The sequence below is a fragment of the Buteo buteo genome, chromosome 12 (genome assembly GCF_964188355.1).
Source record: "Buteo buteo chromosome 12, bButBut1.hap1.1, whole genome shotgun sequence".
In the NCBI taxonomy this organism is placed as follows: Eukaryota; Metazoa; Chordata; class Aves; order Accipitriformes; family Accipitridae; genus Buteo; species Buteo buteo.
The window spans coordinates 5,056,727-5,082,962 of NC_134182.1; the positions used below are offsets into that span (position 1 = coordinate 5,056,727).

Sequence of the window (26,236 nt, forward strand, 5' to 3'; positions counted from 1 at the left end):
TGGTCGTAATCTGGCTTGTGGTGGTTGTTGGGATGAAGGCCGCAGTCTTCCTCAGCTGTTCTTTAGGTGACTCAAGTCCCATTCATTCTAATCATCAGTATGTAATTGTCTACTCAGCTGGATACTTATGGTCTTAGATAAGTGAAGAACATCCCCACCTTTACAGGTTTTAGATAAGTGAAGAATGTCCCCACCCCCACATGCGATTTCATGAACAAAGTTAACCTGTTCATTACAGGTGCTGTTGTGGCCGTGGGCAGGTGCAGCGGATTAAGCCGGGCAGATCCGTCCTCTGCGCCGCCCTGGCCGGTTTCCAGGCCTGTCCCCACCCGGGACGAACCCGTCAAGGGGGGGGGTCACGGTTAGAAATGTCTCCCGGGATGGCGGAGGCGAGCTGTCTGCCTCTTTTCTTTTCGGCAACCCAAGACTCTGAACCCACAGCCGCGCCCCCAGCCAGTCACGTCTCTCTCGCACCTCCTTTTATCCCTCAGCGCTGCTCGTTTTAGAAGTGCTCCGGAATTACCTGACTCATCCCGCCCTACGTTTCGCCGAACGCCAACCCCGCCGCCCCGCTGACAGGACGGCGACAGGCCCGGGCCCGCCGGAGCGAGCGGGGTGGGGCGGGGCGAGGAGGGCGGTGCTGGCCGCCCATAGGCCGGTGGGTGGGGAGGGGGCGGGGCGGTGGCCGCGAAGGGGCGGGGCGGGCGCGGGGCCGGGGCCTCGCTCGGCTCCCTCAGCTCCGGGCGGGCGCGGGAGGCCCTGGGAGCGCCCCGCCGCGCCCCTCCCTGCGGAGAGCAGGTAGGGCTTGAGGGGGGGGGGGGAGGCGGCAGCCGCGTCTCGCAGCGGAGCGGGACGGGGACCGGCGGCCTCCCGGTACTCTCCCGTCCTCCCTCCCTCCGCGCGGGGTGGGGGTGGGGTGGCAGCGGGCAGCCGGCCCTGGCCCCCGGCGCGCAGCAGTGCGCGGCGATTGTCGTCCCCCCCCCCCCCCCCCTTCACCGGGCTTTGGGGTCGCCCGACGGGCTGCGGTCGCGTGGGTGAGGGAAGGCGGGAGCACCGTGTGAGGAACGGGGAGGAGGGGGGGCGGCGGCGGTGGTGGTCCCGCGGGGAGGCCGCGGCTCGGTGAGGGGTTACTGCGTGTCCCGGCCCGCCGAGGCTGGGAACTAACCCCCCCCTCCCCGACTCCGGTGCCTGGGGGGGGGGGGTTCACCCACATAACCGTCCCGTGAGCGGTACCGGGGCTTTCTGCTGTGGGGGAGGTGAGGCGGGAAGGTTTGAACGAGCAGAGCCAACCCGGACAGCTCTGAAACCTGAACTCTCTTAAATTTCCAGCTTCGCAAAACAAAGTGCCGTGTTGCAAGAGGGCCCCGCACGCCGGTTGAAAAACCAGTCTTGAGTGTACCTGTATGCACGTAACATGTCCGCCGCTCGTGCTGTAAATTTTGTGGAGCAAGCAGATAGCGTATGTGGCAAGAGTCGTGTTCTCTGAACTCAATTTTTCTTCTTGAGCGCATATAAGTGCACGATAAGTAGTCCATTATGCGTGGTTGTTGTCAAAAATAGCATCACATCCGTGACAAGTTCTGCTATCAAAGCCCTAGCACAATTGTATTTCATCACTTGAAGTGCTTTAGCGTTGGCAAGTTTTTTATAGTGCTCGCAGGAAAACTTTGTATTTGTGCTTTAACACAAATTGCAAATTACAGAATCTGGAGTACGTGAACAAGTTGGATCCTGTATTACACAACTTTTTTTTTTTTTTAAATATGCAGAGGTACCGTGCACTTCTCTGTAACGTGTGGATATCAGGAAACCTGTCGTTGCTCTTCAGTCTTGTCAACATAAGTGCATGCGCATCTGATGACTCCTTCAAGTTTTCTTTTTTTTTTTTTCCCGATGATATTTCTATTTTTCACTTTCAGATTTAATTAAGTTAAAAAAATAATAAGTATGATACTCTCTGCTGTGCTAAACTACACTTAGTGGTAGTTTGACAATGCTGTGAACAGGAAAATTCTGTGCTTCCTTTCATTGAATTTCTCTGTTTCCTTCTGTCTGTTTAAACTGATCTTACTAATATAGGGAAATCATTGCTCTTCCGGAAGACCTTCTGTTCCATTTCACCGGGACTTCCCACCTGCGTCTGTATATCTTGGATAATATTAATACCTCAGGCAGTTGAGTTTTTGCTTAGAGCAGAAGTCATTACAAGGACAATGCCTGTTTGTCCTTTCCCTTTCTTTGAAATAGTTTTCAATCTTTTGCTTTCCTTTTGCCTTTCCAGGTACGCGTGTGTGACGTTAACTGGTTGTGATGTTCTTACACCTGAATTAGCAGTCTCTGGAGGTAGTCATGGGTGCAGAACGTATTGTTGCCTTGACATTGCATGGTTCAGTACCGTGCTATGACATGGTAATAAGTTTCTAGATCCAGATTAAAATCCCACGGTGTAAGGATGTGCATGCTTAGGTCAGGGGCTGTTGGCACTAGTGTAAACATGTGAAGCCATTCTTTGTGGAGTTGGGTCGGCGCATGTGTTGTAGCACCTGGGTCTTCATGTCGCCTACCCAACAACATGGGTTGTTTCTCTGCCTGCTTTGCTTTGGTAGTTTGTGTGCTGAAATTTTTTCACTCCTGTGACAGATTGTATTCTCCCCTCTGGCCTGTCAGAGTAAAAGATGCCCTGGATACTTGCAAATGCACAGATTCTGTTCTGTTTGGTCTGCTTTTCTGTGTGCAATAAACAGTCGTCTTTTGTATTAATTTTCAAATGTCTCTGTTGATTTCTAATTCCAGTAACTTTTGTCATCGTACTTTACAAATCTCACCTCTTCCTGTTACCATCTGCTCAGTCAGGTCTGGCTACTTCTCATTGTGTTTCTTTTGTTTCCTCAGTGTTGTACTGGCAGCGCTGTGCAAAAAGCTTATAATTCCTTTCCTGTCTTTTTCTGACTTAACAGGTTTAGCTATCATCTCTTTATACTCACGCACATTACTTGTTCCTTTGTGCTTTTCACGAGAGTGTCTGATGTGCTACCTGTGAAACACTGTTGTGGATTCATGTGTTTTACAAAGCTTTGTTTTGTTTTGTTTTACTGTAGCCTCTGAACAAATATTTCACTGTTGCCCTACAAAAGAGATTTAATTAGTGACTTGCAGCTTAAGAGACTCTAGTCCCTCATACAAGAAAGCCATTGTTGTCATGTTTATGATGACTATAAAGCCGTTCAAACTGTAAACTCTAACTTTTCCTTACTGGATGAAAATAATAATTAAAAAATTAGTGGTATTTTTGGCCTTGTTGAATCTAAGAATGCTTAAGCCAATGCAATTTAATAATGCTGTGGGAAGAAATAGACTTGCCCTTCCCAGTGGCCTCCTTCTTGATCTTCCTTTTGTGCCAGCACATGCATTTGTACAACTGCATAAGACTGAAGAAATAAACTAGTTGGAGAAAAATGAGCATTTTTCATGGGGACCTCTTTTCCGAGTTGAGGACAGGGTGAACTGTGCATGGAGTGCAAGAAGAGGAGGTTTCTTTTATTTACTTCAAGATCAGCATCTGTAATCCACTGCTAAAATGCCTTTTATATTAGAATGCAGATTATATGAGGTTCCCAAATAGTGTGACAAGTTTATTTGGGGAAATATTAGAATAAATCTATTCACATAGCTACTTGTGTGCAAGATACAAAAACCAGACTACTTTTTTTTTTATTTTTCCTGTTTACTCATGTGTATAGATTAAATGTAATAAAACCAAACATGCTTTGAAACTCCATGAATTCTTTCTGTCAAGCAAATTGGCTAAAAAAATTCCTGAGTAAAGAGCACTGTATAGCAAGCTCCAGAATAAAAATTCAGCTTGTTTAGTAGAAGTGTTGCTTTTACCCTGAGTATTTAACCATGAAAATTCAAGGTGTAGAATTTCAGGTTTTCAACTGTGAGATGTAGTCTCCAATAGTGTGATAATGCCTGTTTCTATTAAGAATGTTGTTTTTCATTATTTGTTACTGAATTTGGCTGAGTAGATGTCTTACAAGCGGTAGTCAGCTCTCCCCTGATCTTAGCATGTGAACCATAACTAGAACGTAACTTGGCCTGGTTGTTAGAAAATGTCACTATAACTCTGTACGGCCATTTAATCTTTCTTCTCTCTCCTAGGTTGCTCTAAGGCCTGAAAAGTTGACTGGAAACAACACCAGAGTGGAGGTTACAACACTGTGGTAAGTATGCTATTTTAAAACATAGAGGGGAGAAGCTGGGAAAGGAGCTGATATGGAATCATGAGTCCAGGAGTGAATCACTCAGTGATGAATTGTCTACAGCTTTGTGTGGGAAGATTAAAGTGCTGAGAATTTTAAAAGAGGAGAAGGCGGTAGCTGGTAGCACGTTCTTGCTCACAGTGAAGGAAAGGAATATGAATGCAGAGTATGAGGACCAGGTACTTGATGCTTCACATTTTCATAAAACTGTAAAATACTAATCCATTCATCATCACCATGTGGTTGCTAGTATAGCATTATTATTTTCATTACTGCTCAAGTGGAAAACTGGGAAGAAACATAATGTTTTCCATTAATAACATGCAAGTTTAGTGACAAAGTCAAAACTGGAAGTTGGCTATCCTTGACACCATACTCTACTAGCTTTTACTAATTAACTTTATTAGTTTGTAAGAATGCAATGGTAGTGGTAGTTTATCTTTGCAAAAAGGAGATATTTTAGTCTTATTGCACATTATATCTTACTACAATAGAACTAATCCAAGGTATTTCTAATGAAGTTATTTATTCTTTTTTTTTTTTCCTCCCAAAGTGGCTTTCTAGAAGATGACCATAGAGGATCTCCCAGAACCTTCCGTAGAAGGAGATTCCCTCATTGAAAGAGAACGGTTCTTATTCTCAAACTCTGAAACATCTGTTACTTTTTCTGTTGCTGCAGCACCAATGCCTTCAGACTGTGGTATGTATTTTTAACAGAAAATGAATTTGTGATCAACAGAGAATAAATTTGAATAATAAATTTTAAGAAAAGCTGTCAACTCTTAATTTATTCCTCCTTTTCAGAAGTAGTTTACTGCTTGTAAATGAATTCTCTATTATTTTTTTAAAGGAAATGAACGATGAAGACCCGTGCTTTTTCTGTTTTTCTTATCACATGCATTTTAAATTATAATATCTTCTCCTTCTTACTGTTTCTTCTGGGTGTGTGGTCAGATGTTTGTAGGTTTTTTACATCTCAGTGTAGAACTGGATATTGTGTTAAGATATAAAATTTCAGTAATTAAATGTAGTTAAGCATATACATCACATTTAAAACCTCTAGAGTTACACTTTCTCATGCTTTCAGTATGTAAACAATATAGGGGGATGCTTCTGTTGGAAGTGTAGGTGTTTGTGGTGGTAAGGACTGTGAAATGAGTGTTAGAAAACTGTAGCAAGTATTGGTGATCAGCTTTTGAAATAATGTTGAATTGTCTTTGCTTGTATAAATTATAATATTTTAAACAGGATATGTAATATATTAACATGCCACTGTAGGTAAGGATCTGCATAGATAGCTACAATTATAAAGCCTTTGAATATTGCAGAAGGTGTTAATAGCATCTATATACCTTAAAAATTACTGCATCCACTTGTTCTTTCCATGCGTTGATTAGAGCAATCAACTGTATTCAGGAAAAATAAATACATGTAATGTTCTGTCTTTGACAGACTCAGCATTCTGGAGAATTATTTGATGAGTTAGCACAAGTTGGAATTTTAACAGGTCCATAAGATATATTTTAATACATGAACATCTGTCTTTACATGGTTTAGCCCTGTTATCATAACTTGTCTGTCCTATTCTACTCTTTAAGTAGTGCCATGGTTTATTCTGTTCTTCCTTCTTATCCCTTAGAAAAATTTTCCATTTGTCCTTCTTTAAACATTGTTGTGTTGTGATATCTTCTAATAACACTACAATATTGCTACTGTCTGTCCTACTCGGTCTATGCCTACTCATTGAATAAAAAAAATTCCTTTTATAGGAGGTTGCTGTCACCTGTGTAACACTAATATTACTGAATCTGGGTAAAGAAGGTTAAACCACAACAGACAAAGATTTTTGCTCATTACATTAAGTGTATTTATTTTTCCTTAATGCAGTTGAGCACAGTAATCAATGCATGGGAAAGATAGAGGTGGAGAAAGTAATGTTTTAATGTATCTAGGTGCCATTGTCATCCTTTCATGGAACTTTTTGTTTTAACAGATTTTCTGTAACATCTCTTTGGTTTGCAAACACTACAGCTGATCCCCTGTTAAGCACTTATGGTGGTTGTTATTAATACTTAATATATTCTCCGGTTTTTACCCTAGCATGCTGATTGTAACGTTCTGTTAGAGTTGAATTCTGATATATAATTTGGTTCAGGTTTGTAGCTAGAAATCTTCCTGGTAGAGTAAGAATCATGCATGTTGTGTAAGATCATTAATTTTGTTGGCTAGTTGTCTGTTTACTTCATAGCTTTCAGCAATAGATCAGCTGTGGTTTATATGGAAGTTAAATATTAGTAGATAAATCAGATCTGTGGCAATGCATAGGATGTAGGTGAGAAGCACACTTTGTGTAGTACTGGGAGATAAGGGGTTTGCTTTTTTTATATGCTAGGTGCAAATACAAATTCATGCTAAATATCAGTGAAGTTGTCCTCCTTTTTCACTTATTGAATCATGGCAATGCAGTGAGAGGAACTCTAGATAGCCAGGAAGTGAGCTCCATATGTGCTTTTATCTGTTAATCCAATCTAGAAGTACGGTATGCTCTTTCTGAGGAAAGGTTATGATGATTCATCCAGAGGTAGTTTATACCATGTCATACACCCAGATGGCTGATGCTCTATTTTACTTAACCTGTATGTCCGTTCTGAGAGCCTTGTATCTGCGATTGATGCAAGCTGACATTGTACATTTATTTGAAACCTTTTAAAAAGGCAACTCCCTGATAGCTGCAGCGGGGGTAAAAGTTCAGTGTTTTCCATGATTCAGTCACTTGCTGATGACAGTAGGTTCTGCTTCCATTCCATCTCCTAATAGCCACTGCTCTCCAGATTCTTTCATATAATTTTCCAGTTGGAAGAAATTCCACAAATTTAAAGTATGGTATGTGTATACATGCACATACAAATGCCTATAAGTAACGTGAAATATCATACTTTAATAATAAGGTGGTTTTTACACCTATACTTTGGGTTGTCTGAAGCAATATGAGGCTTAAAGTCTTTAAAATAATCTTTTTTTTTTTATCTTGGTTTGGTGGCTTAATTTTTAAAGGTGTTTGTTACCTGCAGCTGCCACCAGCTGGGACTGATACATTCATGAAATATCTGACAATAACGGAGGCCATAGAATGCCTTCCTGATTTGTGCATGTGTTTATATTTTGGTATGTTTTATGTAAATTGTGATGGAACAAGAAGGAAAAGACACGTTTTGTAGCATATGGAGAAGTCATGTACGCATTTAATCACTGAGAGATCAAGAGGCTTGTCTGTGCTTGGGAACAGCTTAGAATCAGCAGTCTTTGGCTAGCTTGAAGCAAGACTAAACCCTTATTAGCATAATCACTGCACATCTCTGTTAATCCTTGCCTAAACTTAAAATCAGTCTTGCAGTATCATTGTATTGGTTGCCGATTCAAAGCTTTTTCAGAAGTATAAGCAAGACCTTAGTGTTAAAGGAAAACTGGACCAGATCTTAAAGAAAATTTTCTCAATTAATTCAACATTCTGATTTTCCAGTGTAATTAGTGGTGAAGTGACTCTTTCTGCTATTCTTTGCCTCTGAGTTTGAAAAACTAGATGCATGTTAAAGTCTAAAATTATACCTAATGATTCCTTTTTTTTAACAGAGTTTTCCTTCTTCGATCCCAATGATGCAGCATGCCAAGAAATACTTTTCGACCCCAAAACATCAGTTTCTGAATTGTTTGCTATCTTAAGGCAGTGGGTTCCACAGGTCCAGCAGAATATTGATATTATTGGGAATGAGGTGAGGTATAAATGAAGATCCTTGAATGCTTTCAGTGTTAAAGAAATACTCTTTTGACAACGAATAAAACCAGTTCATTCAGAAGCAGAACTACTCATAAAAGCAGATACAGTTTCTGCCTTTTAACAAGTAGTTAATGGTCAGTGCCTTGTATTCCAGGTGTTGTCAGCTTTCATTTGGAAAGAGAAAGATGAGGGATAAAAAGTCAGTGCATTTGGATAGATAGTAGAAATGTTGTTTCTTTTCAAAGCAGTTGTTTAGAGACCCTTCACCTTGGTGTTACAGTTTCCTACTTAGCAGTGATCATAAACTCCAATATATGAAATTACGGTGAAGCCTGACCTTAAGGGCAATGTTTCCAAGGCACAAAATGAGATAGGAATTGAAATCTCTTTGCAACCTGCAATAGGCTGCTTTCAGAAGACACCTTGTTTCTATTAATTCCATCCTACTTTCTTATTTTTCTTCTTCCGGATTACAGGCTTTTCTAAACAGGTGGAGAACTATAGTAAACATTCTTCCTACCATGGTATAACTGAGGGCTTTTTTTGCCAGGGAGGAGGGGAATTGTTGAGAGATCAAAGAGCAAGCGGAGAGACTTCATAAATGATGTCATTTTCCTATTGTTCAGTTAAGCAGTTAACTTTTCAACATGTGAAATGTATGTTAGAAGTAATAATATAAAGAAGCTTTAAAATCTGTAAACAATGAAGGTTAATGGTATTCATATAATACTATTCATTACATTTGTGCATGTTGTTCAGTTCTACAGTTACAGTCTATTCTGGCAGGCTTCTTTGTTATTAGCCATTGAAATGAACCCAGGAGTCAATATATCTGAAGTAACTTACAGATAATACTGATGTCACAGATACGCCGGAGCTAAAATCTGCTTCTTTTCCACTTCTCCCTCAGATCATTAAAAGGGGTTGCAATGTGAATGACAGAGATGGACTGACTGATATGACTCTCTTGCATTACACTTGCAAATCAGGGGCTCATGGTATTGGTGAGTAAAGAAACACCATTATAGATATAAAAACCTAATTCACAAAGGCTAATCCCACTGACTATTACAGAATTTTTCCTTGCAGTAGATTTTTTTTTTTTTATTTTAATGCTTGGTTTTGGCTCTTCTAGTGGTCATCAGAAAGGAAGATACAGAACTGTAGCGCAGTTATGGCTGTGGCAATCGGGAGTAAGTTGAGTTAGTGGTATAGGTATTGCAAATAATAGTACCAGCTTAACCACACATTTTTAATGTAGCAAAGGCTGTTTCAGACTGACATACAAACTGCAAACTAAGCTATCAATGGTTTTCTAACATTGGTGAAACTAGAACATTAGGTGACTGTCTGTTCTTTTTTTTTTTTTTTTTTTTCCTTTCACCTTGATCATGTCAGAAGAAAACAATTATCTTTGTTCACATTATTATGATCATAAGTACTGGAAATAAGAGCATATTTAATTCTGCTTGAACACCCATATTAGCTTTTCTATGTTATGTTACTTTTTTGTTGACCCTAACCCAGCTCTCCTCCGAGTTTGAACTAAGTTTCTGAGTGAGGTCTGGCATAGGGTAGCTTTTCTGGTGTTGGCAGATCTTTTAACATAAACTTCAGCATTGTGGTGTGTAATTTTTTTTTTCTTCTATCAGATACTAAAATCCCTGGTTTTGATGGGTGACACATTATTTACATTAGAGATAAATGGGTAGTGTTATTATATACTGTAGTAGAGATTTGAGCCCTTTATGATAAAAGGCAAAGATTTCTGCATCCTAATCCTAAAAAGAAAGGCATAGTAATTGTTCTGCTGTGAGCTTTAAGGGTTTAACGTACATTATGTGTAACACATAAGCATGTGCATGCTTTTTGAGGTCACATAAATCCTTAATGCATATTTTACAAAATTTGCCTTGCAGGTGATGTTGAAACAGCTGTAAAATTTGCGACGCAGCTTATTGATTTGGGTGCTGATAGCAGTTTACGCAGCCGCTGGACAAATATGAATGCCTTGCATTATGCTGCCTACTTTGATGTTCCAGAACTTATTAGTGTTATTTTGAAAAATGCAAAGCCAAAAGGTAGGCATTGTTACTTTTGTTTCATGCAGTTTTCCATATTTTGTTACTCTGTTGACCCTAAGCTGGTGTGTAGTTGTCTTTAAGTGTGGGGTTTATTTATCTATTATACATAAATAATTTCTAATTTCTTATTCTTTTAGTCAGCCTCATTGGTTCATTTTTTCTCTTAACTTTTTTTTTTTTTTTTTTTTTTTTTTTGTTTAAGCACTGATTCCATTGCTGGCTTTTAAACTTGAGCTTTGTACAGGATTAGGTAGAGAAGTATCTAATAGAATGGAAAGTAAAGAGATTAATTCCAAGTTGTTGAGGACTAAGAGAATCTACGCAGAAAACAAAAGATGTAACTATTCTGGTAAATTCTTAGGGTTTTTAAGATTCCTTAAACACTGAGAATTATGTCTGAAATGCTGGGAGAAGGGTAAAGGAGAAGTGGGGATTTGGCAATGGCATGTGGTGAACTAGTGACTGAAGCAACTTTGACATTCTCATTTTTCCCACTTCTCAGCTATCTAGAAGGTCATGTGTAAGGAACAGTTTGACTTTAGTGTTTGGCATGAATAGATAATACCTTTTGGAATGATAATATGAAGGATTGGTAATTGGAGAGCCCTATTTATACTAATGCAAATGGAAATATAGAAATGGTTCTGCACCAGAACCATTTGTTCCTAATTTGGTCAGGATATCAAAACCTGTAAGCAATTTTAATACTGAAATTGTACAAATTTTAATTTGTTCTATTGAATAATCTTCTGATTGTGCCATTTTGCAAAATGATTAATGCTCTTTTTTTAGCTAGTTCTAGCTAAAGACTCTGTCTCAAAATTCTAAAAAGCTGATAGGTTTTTGGAGTACGCAAGGCTTGCTTACCAGATCTTGACTCATCCTGGATGTAATTGTTGAACAGGGCTGTTATTGGTATGACACGTTTAAGAGGTAACAAGTACAGGTTGTAACAAAAGACAAAATAAGACTGCACAATAGTTAAGTCCACATCACATTTCAGTAGCCCAGTCTCCATAATTTGCATCAGCAGATTAGGTCTTCTTTCGGACCTTGTTTGCGTTTGGTGTTCTCATTTCCTCCTGTGCAGTGCCTACAGAAGGGGTGGGAATTTGCTCAGATTTCCAAGGAAACCACTCTGGTTAAATGCCTTGGCAGTTGGCAACTCTTGGATAAGCAGATGATTTTTTTTATCTCAGAAAATGTATAAAATTATTTGCCCTGTGAAATGAAAACAACGTATGGTCTGAATTAACAGAAAGAATAATCTTAGCTCCATACTTCATCAGGCAGCATGCAGAGAAGGGAGGATGTACGTAGAAGGCAAATATGCCTTGGATGGATCCATACTGAACTGGAGGAAAAACGGTTGTTAATGTATAAATAACTTTTCAAGACAGTAATATACTGACTCTGAGACACCCATTGTGAAACACCCAGTACCACTGATGTTTTCCTTTTGATTTACTGCTAAACTATTTACTTTATGACACTCTACGGTTAAATTCTTAATACAGATTTACTCCTCAATTGTTAGAACAGAGAGCTAGTTTGATCTTAGATTTTTAGAGGTTTTAAATATAAAAATTGTGAAAGGCTTAAGAATTAGAAATGTTGTGTGGTGCCACTAGACAATGACTGTAATCTGCATGGTTTGCTAATGACAGACCATTGCTGCATATTGATTTCTCTTAGGTAGTTTGGAGGTAGTTACTGGGTAACGTTTGATATATATGTTTCTTTTTGTCACCTGTACTATGCTAAATTAGACCTAGAACAAAGCTGTAAGAAAACAGTGTTTAAATACTCGAAGCATGAAGCTTGCAAGTCTGAGGAAGTCACACTAGTCTAATTAAACAAAACAAAACTCTACATGTCAGTTGCATGTACTCCTATTTTTAAAATTGTTGCTGACTCAGTAGCTGATGTTACTGATCAGTATTTCTGCAAATTGGTTCCTGTGTGTGCAGAAAATACTTACTCAATAGCCTTATTAAACATAGAAGTTTCAATGGTTGTATACAACTACACGGCTTCTACTCAGTTTTAAACTGGTAATGGTCTTTTGATATTTGATAAATTAAAGTTACATCTGCATACATAGCTGCTGTTATGATTGTGTCATGTGAATGCAGTCTTTTTCATGCATGTGCCAATTAAATTTAAAATAGCTAAGTTTGTATTCATATTAGTGCAATTGTAAAACTCTTAAAATTTGATCCCAAATTTGTTACCTTTGATCTTTATCACTATGTATAAAGTTGACGTATCTATACAAAGACATACATATTTATATATTTTCTATTTATGTTGATGTTTTATTTGCCCCTGAAATACTAGTTTAGTGTAACTATATAAGGAAGTTGATACAGTTGGGATATACTTTGTTTATCACATTGTGAGAGGGGCTAGTGGTTTTTGGGGCAGAGACTGATACTGGAAAATATTGGGAGACTGTACAGCCCTGAGGTAGAAAGTTTTATGTTCCTCACCAGTATTTCAAATTGGAATATTATTGCTAAAACATGTTGGCTTTTGTTTTTTTTATTAAATCAGCTGGCATATTTAATTAAGTCATATACATAATTGACTCAAACTGACATCTCTCTTTTATAGTTTAGGAGAGGGGCCAAAGACTAAATAGACATTAGAACTCCAATCTTCTAGAACAGTGATAACTTCATAGCAGATTGAAAGATGTATTGGGAACAACTGACAGAAATATGTATTACGCTAAATCTCTTCTAGTCAAATGCAGTGCTCTATTTTCCAAACTATCAGTGCAAGACCCTTCAGAGTGCAATTCTTTGAAACCAAAGAAATTATAAAAATCACTAGCTCTTAGTTTGTTCTTGACCATTAGTAATTGAATCAAGGTAAAGCAGAGGTATAATCAGTTTTCCCTTGGCCCCCTACCTGCTCACAAAGGAAAACAACTTGTTGAAGATGCATCTCCTTTTAACATTTGACATCTAGAAGCAATAAATATAAATATTTCTGAAACATTAGTTTACATGTGAACCTCAAGTTACTAACTTGTTAATCTTAGCACACTTGATTGGGCATCCCGAATAGCAACAATTTTGCAGTTAAGTCATCAGTATTATAAAATGAATGAAAGTAAATGCTCATCTTCCAGACTGGTTCATGGTATGTATAAACAGATGCAGATAAGGTTGATGTTCTATGTAGGATTACTTCTCATATGCTTTTAGTACATAAATAATGGTGTCTCTATATAAATGTTAACATAATCTGTAAAAATGAACGTCCTCTCAAAGACTGTGTAGTATGAAACATTCACGTAACAGACTTGCATACCTCACATGTGATGTTTAATTGCAGATGTGGATGCCACCTGTAGTGATTTTGATTTTGGAACAGCTTTGCATATTGCTGCATTTAACCTATGTACAGGAGCTGTCAAGTGTTTACTGGAACATGGAGCAAATCCTGCCTTTAGGGTAAGGAGTTAGGTTGTAGATTCACCAAAAGGTGAAAAAAGCACCTGGAAAATTTGAACAGTCTATCCAGGATTTTGGTTAGCTAAAAATGTGTTATATGGAGTGATAGTGCCTCATAAAAATTATTTATAACTCATAGTGGATGATTTTGTATGCTTTGTCATACTTGTGTGTTGAAGTTTGTGTTTTTGTGTCACAGTCTGGTTCATTAGTTCAAATAGCTTTCAAGATGTTCTTCTATTTGTTGCTTGAACTTTCATTTGTTAATACTCCTTTGTGTCTTGCAACAGTTGTCGTGGCAGTGGTGGATCTTTTCAGAAATACAGGAGTGCAATCTGTGACCTCCAGAAATGCAGTGTATCGCTTAGCAGTAAACTTAGCATAAGTAGCTGAAAATGAAGAAACATTAACTGCCCTGCTTATTAACCAAACAAAAGGCCTGACTTATAGTGTAAAGTGCTGCTATATGCATGTAGCCACAAATCTTGGGTTTTGATTGGTTTTGTGGGTTTTTTTGTGGGTTTTTTGTATGTTTTTTGGGGGTGGTTTTGGTTTGTTTGTTTTTGTTTTTGGTTTTTTTTTTTTGCATAGGTAGTATCTCCGTTCTCTGTTTTCAAATTCAGGGATTTTTTTTTTTATAATGAGAAATTATAATTGTCTTAAGGGTACTCAAAAGTCATTATTTTATGTATCACTGATGGTGTGAAATCTTCTGGAACATCATTGTTCATACAGTTCTTCACGATGTTCAATCTAGATCTCTTTAAAAACGCTCTTTTTCTTCTTTGTCTCATTATTTAGTGTGCATGTACATGTTTCAAATTCTATGGCAGCTGTATGTTTAAGAGTCTGTTGACACAGGGAATACTGCTTTGTAGTTGCACAAGCATTCTGAACTGGCAAAAGGTGGCTCTGCCCTTGACAAAAGCAATCCTGTGCCACTGTGCCCACTTCTGCCTTCTTGCCTCTGCTCTGCCCCCTGCCTTGTGTTGACACAAAGTTTTCCAGGGCACCTGATGGGCTGAATTGCAGGAGTGATGTGACCAAAAGAATCACTAATGTGATGACTAAAAACTCAAACTCCCCACTTAACTTCAATGTAGCTATATCCTGTTTTTAAGGTACTGTGACTTGAATGGGGCTGACCTTTTACTTACAGAATGACTGTAGATTTTTAAGGAATGCTGTGTTTAATTCTTCAATCCCACAATAAAGTTCTGACCAGAGACTTTGTAGATTTTGCCTCTGTGAGGACAGCAGAGTACAAATACGGAGTAAGGATTATAGTTTTTCTAGGGCTGAGACAGGGAGATTTATAGGGAGCTCAGGGAAGGTTGAGCTTTTAGTCTGTTTTTTAAGGAAAAAAAGCAAATACAGTCTCGCTCTGCGTCATTCCCTCTGAGCTTCCAGTAATTTCTTAGTCCAGGGGCTCAGTTGAGACGAATCTGGAAGTCTGAGATAATTATGTTTCCACAAACTTCGTGAAAATTGGCAGATAGGTGAAGATCCATACTAATGCCTTTGCTGAAGAAAGCGTAGGTAGAACTTGCCATTGTAGCAGCCTGACAGCCCAACAGTGTCCTTGCTGTCTGATCACCTGGCCTTGAGTTAAGGTTAACTCCAGGTGAGCTGGTACTCCAACAGCTCTGGCCTAGAGCGAGTATCACATGGGACACAGAGGGTATCACAGTCACTGCTCTCTGGGAATGGGACGTGTTTGGAAAGGACTCCGTCCTTAATTCATCTCTCATGGAATAGTTTGTATCTAAATAAAGCTGAACAGATTTATTCAAGTATTTATGTGAGACATCAACTTTGTGTATTCTATACATGCAACATATATTAATTAAATTCTATCTTAAATTCGGAATAAGCCTTACCAAGGAGTAAACTATATACTGGGTAAAGATAAATTCTTTGGGAGGTGTTAGCTTTACAGTATTGGTGTTACAGACCAGAATTCTTGCTTACTTTCCTAAATCTGTGTTCAGATACACAGATATATACAGGTGTTTTTTTTCATGTGTTCTGAGTATTAATGATGTTCGTAGGATTAAAAATTTTGGTAACTTAGCACTTTTGAAAATAAGACACTGTAAATGCTAGTTTATATACCTAAGGATGTCTTGGCAGCCTTATTTGAAAATTTGGATGTTTTCATAGTTGTTGATATTCTAGGAAAAATACCTAATGAAGAGGTTTAACAATTTCATAAACTGCTGTGGTTTTGCCTGATCAGGTTTATCTTGTCACAACATTAAATTCTATGTTTTGTTTCTACAGAATGACAAAGGGCAGATTCCAGCAGATGTGGTTCCTGATCCAGTAGATATGCCACTGGAAATGGCAGATGCAGCGGCCAGTGCAAAAGAAATCAAGCAGATATTGCTGGATGCAGTGCCTCTCTCCTGTGACATCTCGAAAGCCATGATTCCAAACTATGATCATGTCACAGGCAAGGCCATGCTTTTATCGCTTGGCCTGAAACTGGGAGATCGTGTTGTTATTGCAGGACAGAAGGTATGATGAGCAACCTGATAATACCTTCATAATTTCTGGACAGTCAATTTATATACCCTTTTGGAGACATACCTCAAATTTGAGGGTCTATAACACTTTCTGAAAGGTATGAACTCTGGATGGCAGTAAGGATCTAGTTACAGAAAGTAATAAGCTGAACAGTTATGTGTTAAAGTCACTATTATGAAAAGCTGTTTTGACAGGCACAGTCTGCATTTTATATCTGTAAACAATTTTTTAACAGTCTCCTATAGTACGTCAGCATGGCTCAGCTTTATTAACGTTTTTGGTGTTGCATCAAAATGATGGTAAAATTTACAGATTACTTTGTGGGTTGCCCAGCTTTCAGTTATGCTTATGCATTTGTGAATTACCCCTGATAGTTTCCAGAAGGCAGTAAAAGAAAACTTTAAATCTGCTTAGCCTGTAGCAACCCAGTTTCACTGGTGCAATGCAGCTAAAATCTTTGAAGCAGTCCTGTGCCAATGGGGTTGTTACACGGTTCTGTGGAAGTGTAAGAATGCAGCTAGTACTGGTCCAGCTCAAACGTGAGTAGCTTTTAAGAAGCTACCTTGCCAGACACATTTTAAAAAATGTATTTGAAAAATGTAACATTGACATTGCAGTTAGTATTCATACCTTTTATTTGCTCTGATAGCAAGGGCTCTGAAATGATTTAAGAGTGCTAGAACTCTTTTAAAGATTTCAGATGTTTTTTCTGGTAAATATTGAAGGCATTTGTGAGCAAAATTTTATATTTGAGTAGCTTTACCTTTAATAACTTTTCTAGTATGACTTCAGATTTGTAATTGTCACAACTGAAACATTCTAAAGTGAACTCCACTGAGAGTGCAAAGCAGCTTCCATTTTGCATTTTCATTTGGTGTATTCTTGAAATTGGGTCAGGAAAAGTGAAGGCATTGCGAACTACGCAGAAGGCATTTTAACTAAATGACGTACAGGAAGCCGCTTGTTCGTTAAAGACAGAAGTTCATGGAAGTTTCTTTTACAGAAAGCCATAGCACAGTGAAAGCTAGGGGAGATAATGTAACTGCAAGTTAACGGAGGCTTTATAGCAAGAAAGGGAAGAAACTAGTCTTGTGTATCTTTCTTCCAAGTAAGGCCCATAGAACTGTTTGTACTGTAATGTGCTTACCGTCTATGGATGAAGCTTCCTGGGTTTGGTTACTTTTTTTTTTTTAACCGAGTATGCTATTACAGTGTTTTTTAAGAAGTTGTTGGAAGCTGTTTTTCTGCTGCCAAAGGCCAGCAGGGCTTTCCAACTAGTTTTTAAGGGAGCCAAAGCTGTCATATGGCAGGTGGGAAGGAGGAATGTGATTGTGCTTTTTGGTCTTCCTTTTCCACGTCTGCTTTCCTCTGTTCCTTTCTTTATGTGCGAGGAGCTGTTCTGCATTACTCCCACAATGTTTCCCATCCACTTTTTTCCGTTTGTCTGAATGGAGAAGTTGATCTCAGCCCTGTCTTCCCCTCCCCCTTGATACTCATAAATGTGTGCAGGGTGGAGCAAAAGTGAGAACAGGATGATGAAATGGTGCCAATTCTTAACCTCCTCTTGGAGCAGTTCTCATTTCCAGAATATGGAAGCTGGGATGAGGGCACTAGAATGGCAGCATTTTTACGAGCAATGTTTATGGATTCCTGTTCTCTTTCCTGCTTCTGCAGTCTCCGAATAGATCGGCTTTAATGAATCTTGAAAGCCAAACACAGTAGATGCCAGAGGGAAAATGGATTCCTCTCTTGATTCCTACTGCACCTGTCATTCTAGTTGTCTCACAGGGTAGGAAGCTGTCTGTGTAAGCAGGTGTTTATGTGTACATGACTTGGGGTCCCCCAGCTTCATTGGCTCCTGCCGTGCTCGATTGTACGTTATCTGAATGGACACTCAATGAAATGGGAGTGCAGGGAAACCAGCAGCTGGGAGAGAACTCTTTTCTCCTGTTCCTGCCGTGTTTCTCATGTGCAAGAGGTCCTCTGCTCCTTGTTTGCACGAGTCCTAGGATTTGTGCAAAATTGGAGCCTCAGTTTTGCCATCTCCACCTCCAGTTTAAGATGCCTGCTGGTCTCTGCTCAGTAAGTGCCCTTTGGCTGGTGCCTGTATGGCTGAATTTGATCTCTAGGTTGGTAGCTAAAAAGTCTGAGTCTAGATTAGTGTGATGTACCTGCCTATAACAGTCAAGTTTAAAGCAGATCTTCAGAGTAAAAGAAGAACAGGCTCTGGGTCACATTTATTTCTTTACAGAACATTAAGAAAGAGTAGCTGGAAGGTTTTATAGTAAAGAAAAAAAAATGGTTTCCTGTCTGTTTACTCTCTGAGGGCTGGATTAGACAGTGAAGTCATAGTCAAAAATAAACTAAGAGTCTAAAGGTCACATGGTCACATGAGAGAATGAAAACAGAGCAACTGAAAGATCAACGGTTTTTATTACTAAGACTAATTTAAAAATAAAATAAAAAATGAATTTAAATCAATGTTAAATGCATCTCTGTTAGTTATTCCTCCCCCATTTGGTTGAAGTGTGTGAGCTTATAAGGTATGTTTGTGGAGACTGAGGTGCACCAGCAAGACTGGTCTGTCTTGCTATTCTTGATACACTTATCTGTTCAGAGTATATAGTATGTATTGAAACGACAACAAAATGTTTAAAACATTTGGCTGGCTTTTGAAATTTTGTTTAATCATAAGGAGGGAATAAGACTTATGAATCTTTTCTGAAGAAAAAAATTAAGTATGCTCTGAAGTTTACCCTTTAAGCTTTGCTATATTTGTATACTTATATGTATATATTTATACAGACACAGATATATTTATAGAATTTTTTATCTAGTATTTCCATGGAATCTCCAGTTCAGCCAGATACCTAGCCATGATTCTGGAACTACTGTTGTGAAAGGCACTGAAAGTAAAGCTTCCCGTTAGGCATGTACTCCTGTACCTTGCTGACTTGGAGCTGTATTGTACAGCAGTGCTTACTGTCTAATTCTTGTCTGTTATGAGATCTGTCAATAACCACTGCTTTTGTTTAATACAAAATATACACAGAAGGACTAAGACGTTTTGGAAAATGCATTGACTGGCATTGAATGATAGGAATGTCAATAGTCGAGGAAGATTGTTATGTTTGTATTTCTCTGTTTTGATCAAAAGCTTGGAGGTGACTTGCTATCTCCATAATCTAGACTATATTCTCATGAACAATACTTGTTTAACAAAGTCATTCTGTGTTGATGCTCTTTGTGTTAGGTTGGTACGTTAAGATTTTGTGGCACAACGGAATTTGCCAGTGGCCAGTGGGCTGGTGTAGAGCTGGATGAACCAGAAGGAAAGAACAATGGAAGTGTTGGAAAAGTCCAGTACTTCAAGTGTGCACCGAAACGTGGTATAAACTTTAATTTTTTTCTTAAATTTTTTAAACCCCTGAATTTTAAAAAAAGCATTGCACGATATGAACCTTTTGGGAGCATAGAAACAGCTAACAAATTCTGTTGCTTTTCTTTGTAGTGCTTTGTTTGGTTGGTTTACTGATTCTTTTAACTGTTCCTAGTGTTTTGGCTGCAACTATTTGTAAAACCACTGAAACAACCAACCAGTCAAAACTTCTGGTTATTTCCTTGAAAGTGTGAGATCATTATCTTTCCTGTTTTTCCATCTCTATTGTTGAAACTATTTGTTCGTGTTGTAACAATAATAGCCATGTTTCTTTACCTGCTTTGTCTTCCTTTTTAAGAGATTCACGCTTGTAGTTGTTTTCTAACTTTCAGCTTGAGATATTTTAATTGATATTTCATGGACAGTCATGATATACAAAGTCTTGTGTTTTGTAACAGCAGAGACTGGATGTTACCGTTAGGACAAAAAGGAGATTCTAATCGATAGTTTTACTGACTTCCTGAATGACTCTGTTCATATTGCTTGATAAGCCTTTTGGTTTCACTGTTCATTTGAGCTAGCCCTTCCTACCCTACAAGTGCTCTGACAGCATAGTAAGCTATGATTGTGGCTGAAAAAACCCTAAATTAATTGATGTAAGAGATAATAGCCTGAAAATTTTGTTACATTACTATTACCCCTGATTCTTTTTTGGCACATACAATTTTCTCTCCAGGTATCTTTGCACCTCTTTCTAAAATAAGTAAGGCTTCTGATCACAGAAAAAGCTCTGTACGAAGTTCTTCCATGCGGTCTTCACCTTTGGTCAAATCCAAGAAAATAGATGTGACGCACATAACTTCCAAAGTGAATTCTGGTGAGTATTTTCTTCTATGTTGAGAAAGGATAGAGAGATACTAATCTTTAAGAATTAGCACCAACCCTGTAAATCTTGGTATTAAAATACTTGTTCGGAATTAGTTCATCACTTGGGATGAGAACGTGCTAGCCTGTAAACTGGTACTGGAAGGACGTTGTGTGTAGCTATAATAGAGATTTGATGTGCTACGACAGGTTATAGTCTTTACATACTCTCTAAAGAAAAAAAAAGTTCCCCACAACATTTATTCTTGAGCCATTAAAGTAATTTCTGATTGGCTGTGATACCAGTTAAATGTCTAAACTTAATGTGATTCCATTTACTAAGATCTTCTTGGGTAACTTGAAACACCTCACTAAAATAGTGAAAATCTAGAAACTAATCTATATACACCTTTATGTACAGAAATTGAAGAAATTTAATTTATATTCTGGCAAAATTATCAAGGAACTGTTTAACTGATTGTATTTTATCTGTCAATTAAGTTATCTGAGTAAAACCAGAGGCAAATGAGAAGAGAAAGGATGTCCTGGTAATATGGCCTCAATCTACTGATTGGAGTTACAGGCTCAGTCCCTGACTCTGGTTTAGTTTCTTAGTAATTTACTCGAATTACTTAATCCTTCTCTGTAAGTTCCCTCCTTGGGAAGTAAGAATTACGCATCTTTTCTGTCTGTTTAGTTTCCAAGGTGTTTGGAGTACAGACTCTTCCCTGCTGTGTGCAGTGCCCACCATGCATAATCTGGCCCTGTGTCTGGCTGCCTACATAATAATGTCGTTAAATATATTACATTAGCGTTTCTTTTGCCTTTTGAACCCTGTTTAGGTGACTCATACTAAGGTGGCACAGCTTAAGGGATGGAAGATATGCATACATTCTCATCAAATTTACTCAAGCACCCTAAAACACTACACACTTTTACCAGTAATACACAGGGTATAGAAACACTGTGCCAGGCTGGTGGAAGAAGAGGTGCATTTTGGCAGCATTTTGGATGACTTACGTAACTCTTCTCTATGTAGATTGAGAGCGAAGTAAGCTTTAACTATGTGTGTTTACAATTAGCACAAGATCTAAGCTATTTATAAATGGACATCTTGCATAAAAAGCTTCTCAGAATAATCACTTTGTTAGGAGTATAGCTCAGGAGCAGATCTAAGCTGACGTTCTCTGTTAAATATTTTTCAATGTTTGATTTAGTTTGTTGTGAACTGTTTGTAACTCATTAAACTATAATGGAAAGGACTGTTTCCTTTGTCACAGATGGTGTGTTCCAGACAGTTTAGCCATAAACCACCTTTCCTGCCACAAAGGTGCATTTGTGTCTTTGTAAATTTTACACATTTGATACTTTGCTTTAGGTAAAAATCAGTGATTTATGCATCATCTGCCCAGCAGAGCTTACATCCACTAACAGTAATCTGGAAGCTGCCGTTTGTAAGATGTTCTTGTGTTGAAAGGTCCATTAGAATTAATGTGCCTGGCTGATTCACTGTCTGGAGTGGGAGGATAAAGCTGCAAAGGCAGAACTTTGTTTTGCAGTGTTTACGTGCATCACCAGGTTACATTTCTTTCCTTTAAACTTCATCCCTGCAATACAGTAGTCTGTAATGATCCAAGAAAAATTAGTATGCTTTTTGTAGATATGGTTATAAGCTGCAAAGTAAAATATAATGCTGTATAGAGATTTTCAAATTTGATTTGTTTCTACTGGATTTGAATAACCTATCAGATTGATGATAATAGGTCTCTTTTTCAAGTTTTTAGGAAAAGGATTACTAAGATCAAGTTGAGAAATGTGTTATCAGTCACAAACACTATTTTTTTGATCTGATGCCTTAATAGCTAAACCATAAAATTTTGGAAAATACAGTACACTGGCAAACTAGTTCAGTCCCTGTAGCTGAATTAAGCCGAGAGATGTAGTTAAGTAAAAAAGATGTGATTTTTCTTTCATGACAGGGAGGGGATAAATCATAGATAAGCTTGTTCTTCATTGAGTTAGGGTAGGAAACTGTCAGAAATGCAAAATGACTGTTCACAAATTATAACTTAGGTGGCAGTACTAGTTCACATGCCTATCTCAACATTGCTGTTCTAAGAGTGAGGCTCTTAAAGATTGTATTGGCATACGTACTTCATTATTTGTAGACTGAAGGAAGATTTGGTCTCAAATCTCCCTCTCAAAACTTCATTGTGTAATCTTTAATGCAGAAATTGTGAAATTAATACTAGTGAATGGTATATCTTAAGTACTATAAAAGTGAATGTTGTGTGTATAATAGATGTAAATGTTTGAAAGATTTAAGTGGAACTCCTTCAATATAAACATTACTATTTTGCAGACAATTTGTTTGGCAAGATTGGACTGTTTTAATGTGTTAAGGGGTTTAACATCTGTGCTTATCCATCAAAATAGTTCTGTAGTCTTGCTTTACCCATTTATCAAGAGTCTAAGGAATTGTACAGTTTTATCAGTTTTATCCATGCATTCACGAATCTGTCCAATTGTTTTCATACATGACTTTCCTGTAAAACTACTGTTCACTGTTAGGATGTATATATTTAATTGTATATATTCTTTCTACAGGCCTACATATGGCAAAAAAAGACAGTGTTTCTGAAACCAACTTTATGACTGCTAACAGGCGAAAAACTGTATCTGCAAAAGACGGTAAGTAATTTTTTTTAATTTTCTAAAACCTTGAGAAAAATTTTGGGTAGGGCAGAAGCAGTATTATTACTGCCTTACATCTGTAACAGTCCTGTATCTACACCGTAAAAAAAGTTGCCTTGCCTGTCTGTATTCAAGTGCCAAGCAGGCTGTACACATTTAGTTTAGTAGGAGTAATTTGTGTGGATATTTGGTTGGCATTCTGTGTTGGTTTGGTAACAGCTTCTGTCCAAATACATGGACAAGAATGTAGACAAGCCCTTAAAGCTAAAAGCTGTCCCTTAGTAAATGATGTTACAGAGGATCTGCAGAATTACCTTCTTAGGTTTCTGAGGGAGACCTTTTGCCCTGTATCATTACTGCGTAGATTTTGATGAAGAACTGTGCATGTATTCTGTTGGCATTTTTATTGTCTGTATGTTCAAGCTTGTATAATAAAGTGTTATCATCTAACAGCACTTAACAGTCTTGGCATTGTATCATGGAAGACTCATAATAACAAGCTTCAAATATGAAAAATGAAACTCTAGCTTTTTAAAAAAGTTCCTTTTACATATGAATCATTCTCTGCAATTATCTAGTTTCAGAATTGGATAGTGACTTCTACTGCATCAGTATTTTGTTTGCTGAACTTTAAACATAAAGGGACCTTGCTTTCAGGGGTGTCTTTAACAAACTGTAAAAATTAGGTCTCCTTTGATGTTTTGTCTATAAAATCATACTCTTAAGTGTTCGTAAAAGCAGTATTTCTTTGAAATAATTTGAAGTGGGAATTTGAATATACCTTCTTTGAAGGAAAAGCATTTTTTTAGATCCTCTGTCAGTGAACAGTTTTGAGAAAGACACTTGGGGAAGAGGTATTTAAGCACTGTCCTGTATGATACGTTCTCGGTGGCGAGCTAAAGAACTTGTGTAGACAGATTTCCAACATTTTGTTCATGGAGGGCACTTAACGGCTTGGTCTTCAGGTTCTGGTCACACAATGAAATTATTTGGCAAGACAGTGTGTCAGTTTGATGGATACAATATGATATCTGCAATTAATAGGACCCCAAAGGCTTTGCAGGCTGTAAGTGATACGGAGTGAAGCCTCATTTTGGGATTTAGTGGTTTAGATGATACTGCTATAAGGCAGGTGCAGAACCTTCAGGAAAATCCAACATCCAAGTAGCTGGCAGTGGTTCTTTGGCAAAGGTGGTGGCTACTTCAGCTTGAGGTTTTTCTGGAGTTTGTGCTGAGTCTTGTAATTTTTTTTTTTTTTGACACTAGGGATAGAGGGTCTGTTCATGAAATTTGCAGATGATGCCTGGCAGATAGTTGACTGGCTTAATAAACTCCCCCCCCAACCCTTGACAAATTGGAAAAAAGATCTTGGGGATGAAAAAAGATGCAGAAAAGTAAGGACAACTACAAAGTTTTATAGTAAGGCTGAAACAGTCAACTGTATAAATACACCCTGAGAGTGACATGCCTGGTAATAGTTTGTAGAAAAGGACATGGGGATATTGAGTTTACAAGGTAAACATGGGTCATCTATGTCATACTGTTGCAAGATGGGAAACATACTGGAATGTATAAAAAGGAGTGTCAGCCGTGAGATACATGAAGCGACCCGGATGCTTTACTCGGCATGAGTAAGGCCTCAGCTGAAACACTGCATTTAGTTTAGACACTGCATTTCAAAAAAGATGTGAATCATCACATGGAGAGAATTCCGAGAAGACACCACAAGAACTGGAGGTATAAAACATGACTTAGGAGAAAAGACCGTTGGAATTTGTGTTGTGTGATTAAAAAGACAGAAGATTAAAGGGGTAAACCAGGAAGCTTTCAAATACAAAGAACAGGATAGCCCATTTTGCATGTGTAATGAGAGTAAGAAATCTTGAGCTAAAACTGTGGTAATTTAGGTTTGTATTAGGGGGAAAAACCCCTGTAGCAGTACAGATAATTATGTGGTGAAATACATTGCTGAGGAAGTCCGAAGATCTCCCCGAGGGGAGGTTTTTAAGAACAGGTCAAACACTCACCTGTCAGGAGTGATCTAACAAATAGTTGTTTTGCCTGATGGAAGAGGAACGGATTATAGGACCTGCTGAAGTCCCTTCTGCTCTTCCTTCTCCTGCCCCGTGATTTCCCACAAAATGAAGCATCTCAACGACTGGTTTAGTTTCAGCAGTTTTGGTGGTGTTCATGTGAAAGTGCTAGGTGGCCTGACCTCCAGCGAATCCATCACTGGACTGACTTCTAAATACGGACTTGCATTATGTGTTTGCAAATGCAAGCGTAAATTTATACCTTGGACTTGGAGTTGAAGTTTGCCTGTTTAGTCACCATCTATTTAGTAATTTGCATTTTCTTCATTGTAGTATAGCTGCAGCCAATATCTGAGAGTCTTTGGATTTCTGTCCCCAGATACCTAAGCTTTTGCTTTGACTCGCTGCATTTGCCTTTCTACAGTTCTTTACTGTTTTGCCAAATCGGAGGATTAAATTATATTGAAGACGCTAACCCTGTGTCGATATCAAGGTGCTTTGCGAAAACTAATGAATTAAGCCTCTCAGAATTCTGGAAAGTTCGATAAGCAATATTATCTTAATTTTTCACACTGAGAAACTGAGGCATAGACATGTCTTGCTGTACCTGCCTCTCTCGCTGTACCTTCCTCACTTTGGGCAGAAGGTGGTAGGAAAGGGGAGAACTGGGAGAGCCTTGAAAAGGAAGGAGGAAAGCTGAATGTAAGTCTTGTCGGACAGTTTAGACATCAGGGTTTGCAAATGGAGATAAAAGTGATTTATTTCCCATTCTTATTTTATAGTACAGATTTTAATATTAATACAGTATGTAATGGAATATAGTAGGCTTTAATCCAGACAATAATTCACTCACATAATATCACCTTCCTTCCACTTTTCATCAAATCTTTAATAGGCTGGATGCTGAAAGTGTGGTGGTATGATCTCTTATTACTAAGGCTCCCATATTTTAATAAATACGCTTGGGACTGTTTAGAAGAACTTTCACAGAGTAATGAAGAGGCAGCTTCCTCTTCCAGCACTCAACTATCACCTTATTCCCAAGGCAGGGTCAGATGTACCTATGTCATTCCTGACAGGTGTTTGTGTAAATGCTGCTTAACGACTTCTAATTTTGGCTCTTTACTTTGTATTCTGCCCATCATGGAGAAC

At 38.3% G+C, this 26,236-nt stretch overlaps 1 protein-coding gene across 8 annotated transcripts in view; it reads left to right on the plus strand.

Annotated features, from left to right (window-relative positions):
• Positions 1–678: 678 nt before the first annotated feature.
• CLIP4 (CAP-Gly domain containing linker protein family member 4) overlaps positions 679–26,236 on the plus strand; it is a 39,129-nt gene continuing 13,571 nt past the window's right edge. For 3 of the 8 annotated variants that reach the window (XR_012652450.1, XM_075042472.1, XM_075042466.1), the window contains exons 1-12: positions 679–798; positions 1,330–1,459; positions 4,162–4,223; positions 4,816–4,962; positions 7,893–8,032; positions 8,948–9,041; positions 9,957–10,118; positions 13,467–13,585; positions 15,869–16,105; positions 19,368–19,503; positions 20,230–20,370; positions 22,965–23,048. Coding sequence is in view for 7 of the 8 variants with exons in the window: in XM_075042472.1 (XP_074898573.1) it covers positions 4,830–4,962; positions 7,893–8,032; positions 8,948–9,041; positions 9,957–10,118; positions 13,467–13,585; positions 15,869–16,105; positions 19,368–19,503; positions 20,230–20,370; positions 22,965–23,048 (1,246 nt within the window). In the remaining variant the exon portion in view is untranslated. Of the gene's footprint in view, positions 799–857; positions 874–1,329; positions 1,460–2,281; positions 2,344–4,161; positions 4,224–4,815; positions 4,963–7,892; positions 8,033–8,947; positions 9,042–9,956; positions 10,119–13,466; positions 13,586–15,868; positions 16,106–19,367; positions 19,504–20,229; positions 20,371–22,964; positions 23,049–26,236 lie in introns of those variants that run through there. The other 5 variants (XM_075042468.1, XM_075042471.1, XM_075042469.1 and 2 more) reach the window with 5 other exon arrangements.